At 35.9% G+C, this 18,879-nt stretch overlaps 4 protein-coding genes across 4 annotated transcripts; 3 read left to right on the top strand and 1 right to left on the bottom strand.

Moving 5' to 3' along the window:
* Positions 1–451: 451 nt before the first annotated feature.
* On the top strand, positions 452–5,708 carry tatdn2 (TatD DNase domain containing 2). The gene is made up of 7 exons (XM_042726242.1): positions 452–599; positions 1,153–1,457; positions 1,551–1,895; positions 3,103–4,071; positions 4,162–4,289; positions 4,578–4,761; positions 4,870–5,708. The coding sequence occupies exons 2-7, from the start codon at positions 1,164–1,166 to the stop codon at positions 5,008–5,010; spliced, it is 2,061 nt and encodes a 686-aa protein (XP_042582176.1). The 5' UTR covers positions 452–599; positions 1,153–1,163; the 3' UTR covers positions 5,011–5,708.
* ghrl (ghrelin/obestatin prepropeptide) lies at positions 5,573–6,709 on the bottom strand. Its single transcript, XM_019105631.2, has 5 exons — positions 6,588–6,709; positions 6,354–6,491; positions 6,144–6,224; positions 5,959–6,067; positions 5,573–5,704 (listed from the first exon to the last, which is right to left on the bottom strand). The coding sequence occupies exons 2-5, from the start codon at positions 6,465–6,467 to the stop codon at positions 5,697–5,699; spliced, it is 312 nt and encodes a 103-aa protein (XP_018961176.2). The 5' UTR covers positions 6,468–6,491; positions 6,588–6,709; the 3' UTR covers positions 5,573–5,696.
* Positions 6,710–7,275: 566 nt separating this feature from the next.
* ccdc174 (coiled-coil domain containing 174) lies at positions 7,276–10,986 on the top strand. Its single transcript, XM_042726248.1, has 11 exons — positions 7,276–7,413; positions 7,603–7,707; positions 7,799–7,899; positions 8,618–8,676; positions 8,800–8,962; positions 9,065–9,160; positions 9,253–9,389; positions 9,477–9,571; positions 10,082–10,211; positions 10,292–10,447; positions 10,529–10,986. The coding sequence occupies exons 1-11, from the start codon at positions 7,372–7,374 to the stop codon at positions 10,834–10,836; spliced, it is 1,392 nt and encodes a 463-aa protein (XP_042582182.1). The 5' UTR covers positions 7,276–7,371; the 3' UTR covers positions 10,837–10,986.
* Positions 10,987–11,311: 325 nt separating this feature from the next.
* Positions 11,312–16,210, top strand: si:dkey-28n18.9 (sorting nexin-5). Its single transcript, XM_042726263.1, has 15 exons — positions 11,312–11,542; positions 11,644–11,671; positions 12,109–12,216; positions 12,303–12,410; positions 12,519–12,588; positions 12,685–12,812; positions 13,468–13,551; positions 13,701–13,775; positions 13,893–13,923; positions 13,999–14,083; positions 14,234–14,273; positions 14,382–14,472; positions 15,300–15,391; positions 15,511–15,576; positions 15,785–16,210. Exons 2-15 carry the CDS (start codon positions 11,669–11,671, stop codon positions 15,926–15,928), a joined length of 1,125 nt encoding a protein of 374 aa, XP_042582197.1. The 5' UTR covers positions 11,312–11,542; positions 11,644–11,668; the 3' UTR covers positions 15,929–16,210.
* Positions 16,211–18,879: the final 2,669 nt, after the last annotated feature.

The raw sequence follows: 18,879 nt of genomic DNA, 5'->3' as shown, positions 1-18,879 counted from the left end.
AATTATATGACCAGCACCTGTATGTCAGTGACTTGGATTCCAAAAGCATTCATTGCATGAAGCCTATTAGAATGCAGTAACTTAGAACGACTCTATATTTCAAATAATGAAGGAAAAATATCCATGTGTGAGTTTTTATCTTTATATTATATAGTTAAGTATCATCACCCTAGAATCAGCACATGTCTGATATCACCAATGTTAATTTAATACAGCAGTTCAACAAAGTTAATCGAGTGAGTTACTTTTTAGACACATTTTGTCTATTTTCCTGTTTTGCAAATGAAATCATTCCATACAAAGCCGAAGCAGAACTTTTTTTTAACAATCCCACCCGTTAAAAAAGCTATTATAATCGACAATGCACTTGTAAGTCAATTTGACATTCCCTTTCTTATCCCATCAAAGCATACATACGTGCTAGACATTTGCACACTCCATACTTAGTACGTCTCAAACTAAGCGTTCACCACCATGCAATGCTGTCTAGGCCTAGGTCCCGATTCAGTAAGATGTTGAGTGTTGGCGGGAGTGTACGCATTGCTAATCACATACGCACGTGATCCACCTGAACGTTCTTCATTCGTACAGGCCTTAAGGTTTGTAATATTATCTTTGTCGTCGCTTGGACTGAATCGTGTTTAATCAACACTATTACGCATTTTTAGACTGTTTAACTTACCATTCCTGTGATCGTCGTGACGCTTGGGGTCACAGTTTTAGGCCAGACATGAGGCTTTTGCTAATTATTAGCACCTGTAATTAACTAATAGCTCTTTGAATATACATGTTAATGCGTTTTACATATTATACAGGTTTATGCTTTTACTTTGTTCATGTATAAAAATAAATACAAGTATAAAATAGACGTCGAGATGGTTTTTTTTTTAAGCTGACCGTGGAATTTTTAAACGCGTAAATATTAAATGAATACTATATATTTAACTTCAGTGAGTCTCTAAGATCTTTGCACAAGCTTCTGGTTGCTGAACTCTTATCTCCACCTTGAATGTAGAGTTTTGCTTTTTTTTTGTTTTCTTAAAGAACCTGGAAATAAATCCATCTCAAATAGGGCTTAAAAAGGCTGCACCTGTTTGTGTTTCTCATTTTTGATCTATGTATTCAATGTATACATTTCCTTTTTTTCTCAAGGTCTTAGTACTATGAACCGCAAAAGGGAAAAGGTTATGTTTACATGGCTGAATAAGGCCAAGGCCTCCCCCAGAAAGCTCATGAAGAACAGCGTGGGTGTGGCACAGCCAACATGCTGGGATGGAGATGATCAGGATGGTGGTATAAGAGAGGTTGGCTCTCCTGGCCTGAACACATCTACTGGGTCAGCTGGACTGGGCGACATGGAGAACATGTGTCTCAGCACCCCACGCAGTACACCCAAAGCACGCATAAAACTGACTGGACGCCACAGAGCACTGTTGAAAAAAACCAGTCCTGGTGAGGTAAGTAATAATATAAATTATACATTTGTGTGATGTCTGTATTTAAAAATTGCATATGTTTGACTGGATTTGTGTTTTGTGTGTGACATATAGGACACTGTTTCAGGTCAACAGGCCTCTGTTGGACCTTCACCTCCTTCTGCTGGAAAGAAATGCATGAGTCCAGAAGAAGGGCAGAAAGTCATTCTCCTCAAAGCGCTGAATGATGCGATGGGGAATGCAAACAAAACTTCAATTGGTGGGCATAAAAGTCTATCTGTAAAGAAAACCCCAGACAAGCTTATAAAGGCAGTTGAGGAGGAAAGCACATCTGAGCTTGACTGCTGCTCATTCAGTGAGAAGATTGAACAACTGATCGCGACTACAGATGACAAGCCTCCCCCGCTGGAGTTCATAGACACAGAAGATGATGGGACAGAAATAAAGCTGGACACCAGGGTAATGAATAAGGGTTTTTTTTTTTTAATTCAATATGTTTGTTCAGCAACAATGCAATAAATTGATCAAAAGTGGCAGTAAAGACTTACATTTTTGCAAAATTAAATCTATTTTAAAATAAATGCTGGTTTTAAAAATTCTGTTCATAAAAATGAATTCTGAAAAAATTCCAGTTTCCACAAAAAAGATTATCAACTGTTCTGAACATTGATAATCAGAAATGTTTCTTGAGCACAAAATCAGCATATTAAAATGATTTCTGAAGGATCATGGGACACCTCAGGAATAAATTACATTTGAAAATATTTTAAAACTTTAATATAAATTGCAATATTTCACAATATTACTGTTTTTACAATGTTTATCAAATAAATGCTGCTTTGGTTAGCATGAGAGACTTTCAAAACATCAAAAAAAAAAAATCATACCATCCTTAAACTTTTGACCTGTATAATATACAGTGCTTAATAAATTTATTAGACCACCACCCGATGTAAGTTTTGTGCCACAGCTGCCCTAAACAAACAGTATTGGTGATTAACAAAGTCATTTTTTATGTTTCTGTAGAGGTTTATCCACACCAGTATGTGTAAGCGCTTTAGTCACAGTAGTGTTTCTAATGCTAGAATGTAATTATTGTTGGGAATAAAATGGATTCAGAGATAGATCACACAGAAGTTTAATCCAGGAGTCACCAGACTCGGTCCTGGAGTGTCTGTGTCCTGCAGAGTTTAGCCTTCAACCCTAATTAAAAACACCTGAACCAGCTAATCAAGGTCTTACTAGGTATACTTAAAACTTCTAGAGGTGTGTTGAGGCAAGTTGGGGCTAAACTCTGCAGGACACGGTCCTCCAGGATCAAGTTTGGTGACCCCTGGTTTAATTAAAGGTTATTTTTTTGTGTTGAGGCAAGCTATTTGGAAACTATTACAGAGGCCATAAAATATAAAAAGATGTTTAAATATTTTAGTTATTATGTGTATGTAAAGACTCTTTAGTTGTTTTAGTTTGTTATTTGCAATAAATAACAATAAAATGTTTAGTTTTAATTGGATTTTGAACAGATTTCTAATATATTTATATTTTCTATTTATTATGACAGGTGGTCTAATATGTTTAAGCACTGTATAATAAATGAAGTCCCATATAAAGCACAATTATAACTGTCTTTTAAGAGAATTGCTACTGACTTTGTCTCTATGTACAGAGTGTGATCCTAAAGCGTCCAGAGTCGCCGGATTGGTCAGATGTTGAGGACTCGGAGCAGGTTGAAGTTTTCTCACAGGATGAGTCTTTCGAAACAAAGAGGCGACAAACAGCTGAGCTTAAAAAGGAATGTGAGTTTGTGGACTATAGTGACACACTTCCAGCTTTGGAATGCCATCCTTACTCTTTATCTCCAGCTTTAAAGCCTTCAACATTCCCTCAAGCAGAAGTGGATAACAGTTTCCCAACCGTCCCAGCCAGGGGTGTGGCGCTTTTGTCAGAGCATTCACCTCAGAATAAAGCCTCTGACTTCACTCCACCCAAGAACTACACGCCTTGTAGGACAGTCAGAGGGTCCCTCAAAATACAAGCGTCTGTCATCAGCTCTTCTCCACTGGTCGATGCTTTCCCCGGGCTCAGAACCTTTGCCTCCACCCCATATACACCTGGTTACTGGGATTACTCGCACCTTACTACACGCAGGACTTCAGAATCAAATATTTATGCATCCTCACGGATGCTCCTCACTGGGGACGGTGCCACTCGCAGGATCTCTCTTGGCTCGGAGCCCCTCTGGCTGTCAGATTTGAACTACTCACAAGCAGATTCTGCAGGATTCATTGACACACACTGTCATCTTGACATGCTCTATGGGAAGTTGGGTTTCCAAGGAAGTTTCCAAAAGTTTCGGAGAGTGTATGCGAGTACTTTCCCAAGGGAGTTTAGGGGCTGCATTGCGGACTTCTGCAACCCACGAATCACAGAGAGAGAGGCTATCTGGGAAGGGCTACTAGGAGAGGAGAAAGTGTGGGGAGCCTTTGGTTGCCACCCGCATTTTGCCAAGGAGTATAACCACGCTTATGAGCAAAGCATCATGGGAGCTTTGCGTCACCCTAAGGCCATTGCATTCGGAGAGATCGGTTTGGATTACTCGTATAAGAATTCCACCGACTCATGGAAGCAGAAAGAGGTATGCCAGACAGGATGATTACTTCCAAATATATTTATATGAAATTAAAATATATTATTTCTCACAATTTCTTTGTGTTTGTGTGTCAAGGTGTTTGAACGGCAGCTGCAGTTGGCCGTCGCACTCGGGAAGCCTCTTGTCATACATTGCCGTGATGCTGATGATGAACTGCTGAAAATTATGAAGAAGTGTGTCCCCTGGGATTACAAAATACACAGGTCAGTGCTCCTAAAACAAACTTGCTGGTTTAATTGATGCTACATAGATTTTTGTTTTTAGAAAATAACACACAGTTTATATTCAACTCCAAACTCAAAATGTAAGAATTACGTGTCTGTCACTGTTGCTGAATAAAAACATTAATTTCTTTCTCTTTTTTTTTTTTCTGGGTATCACAGTTTTCACAGAAATATTAAGCACAATATATATATGTGTCTGTGTGTGTGTGTGTATATGTGTGTGTATGTATATATTTTAAAATACTAATTTGAGTCATTGTGTGTTAGACACTGTTTCACCAACAGCTATTCTGTGATTGAGCCATTCCTAAGTGAATTCTCAAACCTGTGTGTGGGTTTCACTGGACTGGTGACGTACCATCACGCTGTGGAGGCTCGAGACGCTGTGAGGAAAATCCCACTCGACAGAATCTTATTAGAGACAGATGCACCATATTTCCTACCCAGACAGGTATCAGTGCATCTTACTTGGCGCACATTGTTTGATTCCACATGCATATATGTGCATGCCTTGTCATTCTTTAATATATGCATACACATAATATTCCTCTCTCTGTAGGTGCCTAAGTCCACATGCAGGTTTGCTCATCCTGGTATGGGCATACACACTCTTCATGAGATTAGTCTGCTGAAGGAAGAGAGCCTAACCACAGTACTGCAAACAGTCCGGCAGAACACCAGACATATATACGGCCTGTGATTGGAAACTCCATGTTACTATAGGAACTGAAGTCCTTGGAATCTTGGTCTAGCTGCCATCTTGCTAAAAAAAGTTAAGATTTATATTTGAATGTACTGAAGTGTGTGCTAATAAGTGTATAAGCATTGATACTTAAGTTTTGTAAGTGTTGTAGGGAATTTCACATCTGTTAAAAATGTTAATAACGATTAATTTTAATATCTCTTCAGTTTTGTTTTAAAATGGTTCTTTGTTCTCAGGGTTCTTTTGTTGTGTATCTGCATGCATTCTTACAAGTTATGTATGCTTGTAAGTCATAAGTGACATAAAATGCCAGCTTGTGTCTTCCCTTATATTAGAATAAGTCATTTTTCCTTACGCCATCGTGTGAAAGTTTATGCAAAAAAAAAAATGTAAAACAGATTGTGAAACCCACAACAAATAGCTTTTACCAAGTTGTTGGTTTTATATAAATGTAACTTTTGTATAAATAAGAAGATTGAATAAATGATATTGTATATGCAATATGAGTGGGTTTATGAAAAAAAATTTTTTTGAGAAGAACAAGACTACTTTAAGACCTTTTTTTTTTTCTTTTCATCCTTTATTTTGTCATTGTGGTGTTGGAAAATTATTACATCATTTCTACGTTACAAACATTTTAATGGTTTATAAGGAGTTGAATCTTGTAGAACTGGTAGCTCTTGTCAGAATTCTGAGTGGGGGAAAAAATGAACACAAATTTAATATAATAATTTTGCAGAAGACTAAAATTATTTAAAGACAACAACAAATTTTGTCTTGAGGAATTATCTGCCAGAAAGCAATTTTAGTTTCAGAGTTCTTTAAGGATCTGAGACACTTTCTGGGAAATTAAACCATTTTCCATAGTGAATTTTTAGCTGTTTTATTGCATTTGCCATTTTCATAGTTGTATGGATCTGTTTTTAAAATAAGAGTTTAACTCACCAAGTGGGGGATCGCTAAGAAGATTGCCCAGAACGTTCTGCAGAACAGGACCATATTTCTCATACTCTGCTTCACTCAGAGAGACAGACAGTTCGAACGGAGCACTCATCTAAATGAATAGTGAAAAGAAATTATGTAACTGATTGAAATCCTATTCAAAAGTGCACTTGCATTAAGTTGTTTACCATGAACTGGTCATTCTCTTTAATCACTGGGATCTCTGGCTCAGCGACATCTCTTCTGCCCACCCGTGGTGGCCTTCGACCTTAAAATTGGACACATTCGATGCCAGACTTCTAGCATTAATTTATGTAATTTTGACATACTTCATTTTTTAAATTGACATACATTGGTTTACTCAAAACATATAATACATCCACCAGACACACACTCACCTGTGGTTTCTGAGCAGGACTGAGGAAGCTGGTGCCGCCTCTTACAGACTCAACACACAAGGAGAGAGCACATAAGAGCAGAAACATGTGGCTGGCACGACAATGCAGAGGCATCCTGGGAAGTCACCTGGTTTAGTTCTGTTTTACGACAACACTCTTAATGGCTGGACTTTAAAATGATCAAATAAACATGCAGAATGCACAGAAATAGTAAAAAATACAAGTCAACCGCACCTTCTGTAATGATCCAGCTGCTTCTGTAGGTCTGCACACTAAGATCTGCTCCTCACTTTTATAATAGCCTTTGGTTAACAATTAGCATTAAAGTCTACAACTGTAACTGTGAAAACAAACAGAACTAAAAATCCCTGATTGTTACTGTATGTGTGTGAGAGAGAGATTTCCCTTAGGGTGATATGAATATGATGATAACAGACAAGTAAAGTCATATGGTGGTAAACTGCTGTGTCAATAGCTGTTAGTGTTACTAGACCACTGAACTATTGCCATAGCAGGTGTATTTGACTGACCTGGTAATTCCTCTGTAACTGGAACTCATGGCCTATTTGGTGCGAACACACTTTTAAGTGGACTCACCTTTGTACGTGGTTGGCAGCTGCAGCATGTTCTCTCAACACCATGGTCATCCTACCAATGTGAAAAACTTATTTGACATTTATTTTTATGGTTCTGGTTTGTATTTAATGCATTTTCTTTTGATCAATAATAATGATGTAACTGGGTACCATTGTATTGAGAATATTGTTAAAAGGTTTTTTAGTTTGAAGCTAGTTTTGGTTTTCATATTTATCACTAACAAAAAAAATGTACCACAGTATTACCATGTTTTTTATGACATGTTTAAAAAAAAAGTACAACATTGCCATTTTAAAATTCAAAAATTGTAGCGGGACCTCCGAGACAGTAGATGGCAGACTGCATTTGTCCTTTACAGAGATACACTTTTGCTCTCTAAATGTCAGCGTTAGCCTGGTTTACCTAAAGATCTACAGTTACAATGGATAAAAAGAAGAAACCATACAATGTTACAGCGTCATCGGTGAGTAATTCGTATCTTAAAGTGCTCTTTTAAACAAGAGGAATGAGTATTTTAGATTTGTTGGTGTGTTATAGTTAGCTTAGCGCACAGCTGACAGTAAACTTGCATTGTGAGGCTGTTTTTAAACTGGGAAAGATGGCTCGATCCTTTTAAATCTCTTAACTAACATCTACTTTATTTATATTTCAGCTGGTTGATTTGAAAGCGGAATTATATCGGAAACAGGAACAATTTAAGCACGACCGACTTGGCCAAGATGCAGGAGCCGCACAGAAGGCTAAGACAAAGATCAAAGTAAGACACTGGCACTGACAGCTAGATATGATCACTGAATTATTACATAAAAACGCCTGTTGTGTTTGATTGTGTGTGTATGTGCTCATAGAAGCCCAATATCTGGAGCAAACAGAATGAAGGAGTCAGTGCGCGAGCTCAGAGGGACGTTCAGCAAACTGCAGAGGAAGAAAACACACTAGATAAGTCCAGGTAAACGGGTGCTACATTATTCTGTTTCTTTATATCCTCTTCATTAATTCATTTTCCTTTGCTCGAAAAGTTAAATGTATGAATGTTGTTATATAACCCAATAAAACTAAATATCAATGCAGGTAATCCCAAAACTGGATATTCTGTGAAAATTTGTAGCATGTTCGCAGAAGACACTGTTTGATAGTTTTGATGATGTAATGCAATACATTTCATTTATAAGCATGGCTTAAGTGTCCAAATAATTTTTCTTTTGTTTCTATAACAAACTGTTTCCTTAAATAATATTTCATAAATGATTTTATTTGATGCAGACTGTTTGACATTCACATATTGGAAAAACAAGAACTCATACTAATGAGGACATATTATTTACCTTTTTTATGCATCTATATACTTTTTATAAATATGATATAATAATTGGAACCTATACATCTTACTGTTTTGAGTGCTGATATATGATGTAACTGTGATATATAATATAATACAATATAATGAAATGATACAATGATGACTTTTTTTTTTTTTAGATAAAACATTGTTTGGAATATATTTACTATACACTGAATATAAAATGTTAAAATGATGTAAAAAAATATAATGATGTTAACAGAGAATTCATTATTCAGATACTGTAGCATACTGTAAAGTTCATTCATTGTTTAAATTGTGAAATGTAATCATATAATGTTCTCTTGATGCATTTTTGTTTTTGTAGGCAAAAATTGGAGGAAAAGGCGCGTCTTTATGAACAGATGACAAAAGGAGATTTCCCAGGTATATGCTTGCTGGCATTCCAACATGCAAATAATACATTCCTTGAAACATTTTTTTCCCTCTGTTTTGGTTGTTTTTTGTGTAACTGATATTGATGTAGACTGCATTTCTTTTTATCTTTAGATGAGGAGACTGAAAGTCTTTTCCTGGTGGACTTCACCCAAAAGATCATCAACCAGAGGAATGAACCACAGACACGCACTGCAGATGTAGCAGGGGACCGAGATGGAGAGGACTCTGATGTGAACATCCCTGTTCCTCCTCCACAGAACGCAAATGAAGAATGGTACCATATATGGTGTTTATAAATGTGTTTTAAACGTAATGAAGAGGCAGTATTATTTGAACACAGCTGTGGGTTTCTTGCTCTTTTTTTTTTTTTTTTTAAGGTGGACTATGTTGATGCATTAGGACGCTCTCGAAGATGTCTGAAGAAAGACCTACCAGATTTTCAGAAAATGGACCAAGAACTCCAGAACAAGAGGTACATGTATTGTTCTTACCTTTGCTGTTTTTGTATGTGACAAATTGGTATTGTTCCTGCTCATTCTATATCTTTTTTTTTATTGTGTGCAGGGTGACAGGTGCTGACAGGACACTGTTATCTGATGACATGAGGAGAGAAATGCAGAGGGAGCAGTGGGAGAGAGAGGAAGAGGAGCAGATGAAGAAACCTGTTGGACCTATTCACTATGAAAATATCAGAGAGCAAGGTGATTGATCTCTCCGTCTTTTGTCTAGCAAAATTCTTAGTGCTTCTCATCTTCAGTCTCTCACATGGATTTTTTGTGTCTGTTCAGAGGCCAGAGACCTAGGTGTTGGGTATTTTGCTTTTGCTCAGGACGAGGACCAACGAAGAAAACAGAGAGAAACTCTAGACATGCTGAGAGACCAGGTCAGATCAACTCAATTAAATGAAGAGTTTTCTAAATTAGAGTGAGCTGCCTAGCTAGAGCGCATTTTAAGGTGTTGTTGGTAAGTGTGCTTAGGAAGCAAAGACTTCCAAAAGCCTATCCAGTATCCAATAAATCTAATCTGACCAGTAAATCAAAATAAAAAAATAATTAATATTAACCAATAATTAATGTGGTACCAATATATTGTCCATCCCGGTTCTGAAAAACTCCGTGAACAAATTCAGAAATTGTTTTTGCATTTTAATACCCCTCACCCAAGAAAGTGTATTTATTATTTATCTAATTGACAAAATGTAAATTTCCAATCACAATTATTTTAATTATTTGATCCACTTTTATTTATTTTCAATTTCAAAACAATATTTGTTTATTTCAGCTAGGTTGCTGCCTATATAGGCAGTATACAACTAGTGAGCTCACTGTATCCTCAGCTTCTCTACTACCAGCTAAAGTCTAAATCAGCTTTTTACAATTCTTTCTTTCTGCAGACCACAGATCAGCGCCACAAGCGTGAGCAACTGAAGGAGAAGCGTAAAGCTCTGCTTGAAGCTCGACTCGCTAAAGTGAGGATGAGGAGGATGAAGAAAAGCAAGCTGGAGCCAGGGGATGAAGAAGAGGGTGCGTTGTATCTTTGTGTTGGTGATGAATTCTAAGGCATATGTGGCTGTTTTTGGATAATATCTGATGTTCTGTTGTAGCTGCTGTTGATGATGTTGAGAATGATGAAGATGATGATGAAGGTTTGGTTGGACCTCCAGCCCCTCCAACAATGCGGAAAGTGGAAGTAGAGATTCAAGAGAGAAAAGACACCAAACCTGGTGTTCCGCACGTAAGAGAGTGGGACAGAGGCAAAGGTATTCCTTTCTTCCTCTTAATTGGCTCTAGTGTTTACCTTTGCTTTTTTGAAGATGCATAAGATTTATTTCCTTTTCCAGAGTTCTCCTGGGGTCAGTGGACCAGTCATCGTAGAGAGGAGCGAGACTCTGAGTTTGCTCCTCCTTCTGCTTATTACGCAGATGACACAAGATCCAATCACAACAGAGCCACAGACAAAGGGCAGAGAAAAGGAAAACTTGCCTTCAATTGGTCTGAATCCCAAAAATCCACAGGAGGAGACACAGAGAACATATCTACCTCTAGTCAAGCTTCTGACATACCCACATATGCACAACCTTCTCAGCCACAAACTGCTCAAACACAGAGTCTGGACGATCTGTTATCTTTCTACAAACACTCCACATAAAAGTGCAAGTCTGAAAATCACTGCAATCTATGGGACTTGGCAAGCTGCATCAGTTAGTCTGGATGCATGTCAGTCTTAAGCAGCAGCAACAGTTAAACTTTTTACTAAAATGTAATTGAATTGCAACTTTAGAATAAAGAATGACAAGATTTTTGTGCATCTTTTATTCCATCATCTAGTGTTCCAAATTCAACAGCATTCTTATTTTGCCATCAGTTCTTTCAATAGCTTGTGAAGAACAGAAGTCACTCTTGTCTATAAAATTATGTTAATAATAAACATGATAGATGATTTAACCTAAGCTGAGACTGTTCTAATAAAGTGTTCCATTGTGTTTGTCACTGCCTTTTTTTGTTAAATTATTGTAAATCTAGGCAACTGAAATGTGTTTCTGCATGTTATGAACACTGGGCAAAGTTTATGAGTTGCACCTGACTGCAGTGTAACTCTGCTTAGTTACTCATTTGCTTGTAATGAGTTGCTTTACAAGTTACTTCACATGTAATGTGTGAGTTTATTACATATGTCATTTGAAAGAAGACGTTAAAAAACTATATTCGATAAAATTTCACATACGGCCAAATCGCAGGACCAGAGTGACCTTTGATCTGAAGGATATCCTGTCTCAGCAGGAATGTACGTGTGAGCATTTTGTATCGACCAGAGAGAGGGCAAGGAAGGAAGGGAAATAGAGTAGAAAATTGAGGTGAAGAAGAAAGAGGACAGTAAAATGGTTCATATGGTATATTGAGAGACAGATCTACTTTTAGTTTTCTCATATTTCTATTTTTTCCCTCCCTTTTGAAGATTAAACCAGTTGAATGCAAGGAAGATGGTAAGTAACCATTTCTGGTTGCGATTATCACATGACTATGTAGTAACATGCTGTTCAGCCATCTGCTGATTGTAGTCAAGAGTTAAATTTGTTAATATTAATTTATGCTTTAGAGATCACGAAATGTAGTTTTACAGCATTTATTAATGGTCATTTACATTAGAATATCAATGTTTTAGAATATATGATCAGTTATAAATATGCTATTGATCATTGTTAATTAATATTAGTTCATAATGCATTGCTGTAAGTAAATGACTAAAACTGTAAAAACGAATATGCTGGAATATTATTACCTCAAGAGATATAGGCACTATTACATTTCTCAAGACATATTTGCTAATAAAAACTCCATGAGTGATTATAACTGAATGCAAGCATTTTTCACATAATTTGTTCGTGCTGTATAAATGAACATGCCTGTGTGAGTGTTTTAGGAAGTTTCAAGTGCAGAAGCAGCACTAAGTGTAAGTGCAAGCAGCATCAGAATCACTGATGTGACTCAGGATGGAGATGTTTTGACATTTGCTATCGCGTCCCAGAAAGTAAGATGCCTGGTAAATACATAAAACATGTTGTAGTTTTATACTGAATTGAACATTAAAGCATCATTGCAATTACCTTCCCTCAGTTGAACAGTAGTGCTGGGGTGTGTGTTTTTCGAATATATGAGGACTTTGACTGGCTTCAACAGAGTCTATTCTCACAAGAAAATCTTCCCGGACTTCAGGGAATTATAGTGAGTGAATTCTCTAAAACTCACAATTAACATCATTGCTTATTAATTTTTAAAATTATCATATCTATGAATGAGGAAGACACTCAAATGAGAGGATTATACCCACAGTTTCCACCTTTGCCCTCCAAAGCACTTCCATCACAATCAAACACCCAAACCAAAGCACTCAAACAACTTGGTATGTATTATTTTTATATATGTATTTACTCTTTTTTGCGTAGCTGCCACTTGGTTTGATGTTTTGTTTCATATGCAATGCTGTATATGTGTTCAGGGTTCCTGGCTCTAGGACAGGATTGGCAGAGTTATTGTAAGGCTCTGGAGTTTTATCTCCAGCAGGTGGCAGCACACCCAACTCTCTGCAAGTGCAAAGCACTGGACAGCTTTCTTATTAACTCTGAGGTTTGCTATAAACACACACACACACACTGTTGTATGATTGCTCTAAAGAAAATATAGGGCCAGTATATACATTCAGTTCAAATCAATGCAACTAACCAGGCTAACCTCTTGGAAAATCCAGCTAAAATCAGCTGAAGGTAGCAGTTGTTTGTTTCGGAACATGGTAGCTACTTGCTGGTCATTATCTGAGCCAAAGTCGTTTAGGTGGTTAACCAACTGTATTATAAAAATGGTGGAGACCTAGCTAACATGGTGTGCCAGTTTTGGACCAGCAACAAATTAGCTACTATATTCCAAAAAGAAGTGTTACCACATTAACCTAATATGAGCTGATTGTTTTTCAGCAGTGTTTGCGACAGATATGTTCTGTATATGTTCACCATACACTCTCAAAAGGTACTCATATATACCAATTTGGAACTAATATGTAACTTTAAGGTACTAATATGCAGTAATAATAGGGGTATTTTTCTGAGAGTGTATGATGATTTTAACTGGATTCTCCAGCACGGAAAACAGCTTTGTTAGAAAAGACTTATGTTTATATTGTTTGATCATTTTTTCAATGTCACCACCTTTGATCAGTTTTGAGAGACAGGTAACAAAATCTTTGTTGATAATCTTACTTTTGTCACTGCATGTATTTTTTGACTAGTCTCCTGGAAAACAGCGAGGCAGGAAAGGAATCTTTAATCGCCTCAGCCAGGCTGTGGAGGAGATGAGGAAGGAAAGCCATAAGGTATCTGTGTGTTAGTTTGGGGTTATGAGTGCTTTATACACTTCTGGGAAAGTCTTTTGACCAAACACAGCACTGTGTGGTGACATTATGAAATTTGACTATACAAACATCATAGATCTAATTTATATCACATATATAAATATCCCCAGGACGTGGACAACTTCTTTCAGAATGAGAGAAACAAAAACACTAATCTTGCCGCTTTGTCAAAGGTTGCCACAGAGGTACACTATTTAAGTGTATTTATTTATTTTCAGTTTTTATTTGGCCAGTGAACTCATATTAAATATTGTAAAATATCTTATAATTAACTTTGCAATTTTGTGTTCTTCTCTCAACAGAAATTACTCGATGTTGTGATGACAGAGCAAAGTAAGTCTTTGCAAGAAGTTTATACAGTATGTTTGCTCAGGACACATTATTTATTTTAGTGTGTTTGTATTACAGAGCTTGCTTTGGCCTGTGGACATTTCGCCACATCTCTTCATCTTTGTGTGAATCAGGATGATGCAGCTGCTGTAGCTTTCTCCAAGTTAGAATTTACTAAATAAAATGACAGTTTATGTCTGCATTAATATACACACATACTCATTAAAGAGAGAATGTGTGAGAGAAATGCATGTTTATGTGAATGTTGGTTATAAGAGGATAATCAGTTTATTCAGATGTTGTGTTTCTTTAGGGTTTGTTTGAAGCTATCAGATGTTATTGAGGCAGTAAATGTAAGACCACTTTACAACTATTAAAGGGTTCTTAGTCATTCCTCTATTTATCTACAAGTGTTCAATACAAATAATTTGATTATTTTTTTTTTTTTTCTGTATCTTTAGCGAAACTTTGAGAAAGTTGCCAGTAACGATCTGTCCACTCTTGGTTTGGGTCTGGACCTGGAGTCTCGCTACCAGGAGGCAGAGAAAGTATGTTTTACTCAGTATGCTGTGATTATGTGTACTACTGCTTGTTTCTGTACACAACACTTAATACAGAGTAATTTACCCTTTAGTTTAGATACAGTATTACCAATTACTTAGTCTTTTTTTGCTCTGCGAAATAGTTTTGTTCTGGTAATGAAAAGGAATTAATTTGAATAAATTGATTTTGAATTAATCAGTATGACACATAAAAACAGTCACTTGTCACCACTATGTGACAGAAAGAGTTCTTAAAAATACATTCACAGACCAGTGTTATTTTAGTATCTAAATATTTTTTATTTTAATATTTTAAATTTGTTTGTTTTTTCATTTTCATTTTAGTTAAAGATTTTTTTTTCCCCTCATTTTATTATTATTTTTATTTTATTTTAGTACATGAAGTTGAACTAAATGTAAAAGAGAAATGTTGGCTTGGCAACTACCTGACATAGAATATGTTTTGTTATATTTTCTTTTATTTCAGTTGTTTATTTCAAGTAATGAAAATGTTTTTATGGTTTTAGGTTTAGTTAGTCACAGACTCATACTCTGTCGGAAACTTGCAAACACAGACAGTCAGAGTACTACAGTAAAAATCTCTCTGCTGCTGGACTGTATATCAGTACTCTGTGCAATCAAATTCAAGAAGTGGAACTAAACAGAATTCCTACACTTTGTCTACACAATTAATATTAAAAACTTAAATATAAGCCTCAAAACAAGTTCAGTCAAATGTGTACAAACTGCTGGTTTGTATAAAATGAAATTAAATTTGACTCAAGATTGATTTTGTATGATGATTGTTTTTGTGTTGTTTCTGGTTGTGTTGTTAAGGGGAATGTGTCTTAATGATAGCCTGTAAACTGATAGAACTGGAAACAGTTAAGAAGGGTACAGAAAAAGCCAAGGCCAGTAAGAGAGAAGTGGTATGTTTTAATCTGCATATCTTCCATTCATTCTGTGCACACACACTTCCACACTGAAGTGTTCACCTCATGTTTATCTGGTAAATTCAGATCAAGTCTTTCTGTTTCTAATACTGTAGATGGAAGCATTTCAAAAAGCGGTTGAGAAAGAGTTCAACCTCATCTCATCTGTGGCTAAACAAGAGGTAAATACTGTGAATGATGTTAATTCAAATGAAGATTATCTGATAAATGTGTTACCAGAGATGTCACGTTGGAAATTTGAAAAACCCTATGCCATGACTTTTTGATCTGAACATAATCAGAAGTCATGTCACAAGGTCGGTCAGTTTTCCACATTGTACATTTGCAGAGGATATACAGTAGTATAATTGTTGGACTAATGTGTGGCAGATTGAGCGTTTCCATAGCTCCCGTGTGAATGTGCTGAAGAACTTCCTGATTGGCTGGTGTGAACTACAGCTCAACACAGCGAAGGAGTTTGCTGAACTCTACTCTCAGCATCTGGAAGCTTGCAGAAACATGTACTCAGAATGAATGAAACAAACACATTATAACAATATAGCTGGTAATGTAATCAAACTTTTCCAAGACAGCTAAATAATCAGAACCTTATCGCAAAATGATAAAAGTGCTCTGTAATTTCTGTTTATTCTGAAATCTTTTTAATTACTAGTCCCCTTTCATGTGATTGTACTTAATCTTTTTCAGCCTAATTTGAACACCAGTGTAACTTCCAGTTCCACAATCCTAGGTTAGGCTACAGATTTAGTAGTGAACTTTGTTCTGTGTAAGCTTGCAATAAAGCTATAAAACCCATGACTGTTTCTAATGTACACACTGCAAACCGCTGAGGTGATGGCTGCACAGAAACAAACATATTTATAGTGAGTTGGTGTTTGTGAAAGTAGTCATTAACATGACCACATTATGCAGAGTTTAAATATGGAGAGTTTAATGAAGTCAGAATAGTGTAACATACAAAATCACTGCAAATCTATCGATTTTCTGATCTATTACTGTTATAGACTGATCTGTCTATTGAAAGATTCAAAAACCTTGACAAATATGAAAATTACTGCAAGTAATTAAATAAAAAATATATATAACAGATTGCTAAAATTAATAATATATAATATAGGAATCAATATTGGTAAAAGTAAAACACAGGGAAAAAAATTAAATACAGAAGACAACATATCTTAAAATGCTAAAACAAGAAGAAGAAAAATGAAATGGCAAGCAAAATAAAATACAAAAAAACTTTAATATTAATTTTCAGAAATTCTCGATTACAATTGATTATGTAATTACAATTCAGAAATGATCTATGTAAGATTACAAAACACTAATCAGGTCAAAAGAGAGAAACTATAAAATATTAAGCTCTCCTGGTGTGTTTACTTCCATTGTCCTTTTATGACCACACAGTAAATAAATATTTTTAGGTTGTAAATAAAACAGATCCCTGGAGTATGTTTTACAAGAAAATACTATTTCCGTTTTGCTACATCAAAACTGAAATTGTCTAATTGTTTGTGAAATGTACTAGCAATTTCTGAGTGCACGTTGTTTTTACACCAAATATTTAGAAATTATTTCTTCTGCGTCTTCAAGGGAGGAGCAGGTTCTTCCTTTTGCAAGATTTATTTTATCCAATTTACAGCAGGTGATGCTCTTTTGAAGGGTTTCTTGAGGGAACCGTAATACATCATCGAAATGAAATGCTAGGCTAACATGATCCCATACATAATAACGATCAAGCACAAGTTCAACGGTAGCTATTCTGTCTTCTGTATTCAGTACCAGTTTAAATCGGATGGCATCACCAATGGCTTGTGCTTTCCAGACAATTTTATTTTCCCCATAATCTACAAATGAGCTTTTTTCAATCATTGGGAAATTCTCAAAGCTCTCATTGTCTTTAGGGCTGTGAACGAGAACAACATACATGATCTCCTGCTTGTAAAACACTGTCTTATATTCTCTGAGAATTGGGTCTTGGCCTCTGCACATCTGCTCCTTGTATGTTTCCATAAGTTCTTTCAGAGGAAATGTGAATCGAAAGTTGCCATAGCGTGATTTGTCAATATGAAATGCAGGTGATATGGTGAATTTGCAGAGGAATGGCTCCTGTCTTTCTTTTTGCTCTTGGGATCTATTTGGGAACACCGTCTCTAAATAATGCTCCTCAGCTGCTTTTATACTCCCTTCATCAATCTTCAGACTCCACCACGAGAACTTTTCATGAGCCTTGAATCCCCCTGATGCCATGATTTTGGGAAGATCGTCATTGTTAGTGACATGAGTCACCTCTGAGATGTGAAATTCAATGGGGGTTGGATAGTTTGGGATGTTATTAGTCAAATGATCAAGTATTTTTAGTTCATAGTGTCTTCCCAATCTTTCAAAGTCACGCCGTATTTGCATCACATTAGTATCATCCTTAAGTGCTATTCTCAGATCTTCTATGCTAATGTGTCCACCATGGCTGACCTCGGGATGCTTGCGATCATTTATTCTTCCATGGAAGGAATACTGGAAATATGAAGATTTAACATCTTTTTTTGTATCAGCTTTAAAAACATTCCCAGATTAACAAATTATTAACACCCAAATGTTATTGTTTATAAAAGATTCCATTTCAATATTTTGATATATCTTAGGAATACAAATGATCTATTGAAGGGGATAATTGTGTTAAATGCATTCTATTATTAATCCCCCATAATGTTTACAATTGAAAATATTTTCATTTTTAAACCTATTAGCAGTTATAAATGCTGGACATGTTTTGTCCCATCACGTCTCAAGAATCAGTGATATGACAAACATTTTGGAAATATGAGTCCCATGTTCCTGGACATTATTGTGATTGTACAGTAACGCATCAGCATTAGATTATACTAATAACAATGTTTAATTAAAATTCCATTTAATTCAAATAAAAAGACATTTTCATTTATTTGAGTTTTGAGTTGAAATTGATATAAATTGTCAAGAATTGCCTACTTACACGTCTAGCTGCCTCTGTCATTTTGTGAGTTTTAAACTAGTTGTGATGATGTTGGTCACTGTGAAAAGTGGAAGCTGTAGTGCAGTGCTCTGTCTTTCATTCTGCCACGCCTGTGAGGGCAGGGCTTTTTTAGAGACCAAACCTGCTGTATGAAATGAGATCATGGCTAATCGTGTTGTTTTGTCTGTTTGTAAATATTAAAGCTGATAAATACGATCAATATTTCAATGAACTATAACGTAAAGAATGTGCTTTGCTATTTTATTCTGGACATAGGCCTAAAATGAAGCCAAGAGAAGGTAAAAACAAACATTATACATAATTGTCATTTGACTTGTTCTGTCAACACAGAAAAATGAATTAATGTCTGGAATTGTATAAATACATAAATGTAAAAAAAAAGATTTTTACATTCACATGCATTTATTTAGCAGATGCTTTTTTAACAATTAATTTGTCATTGTTTAGTAAG

This window comes from Cyprinus carpio, chromosome B6 (genome assembly GCF_018340385.1).
Source record: "Cyprinus carpio isolate SPL01 chromosome B6, ASM1834038v1, whole genome shotgun sequence".
Lineage (NCBI taxonomy): Eukaryota > Metazoa > Chordata > Actinopteri > Cypriniformes > Cyprinidae > Cyprinus > Cyprinus carpio.
The sequence above is the reverse complement of the archived record's forward strand: the minus strand, read 5'-3'. Positions and strand labels throughout refer to the sequence as shown.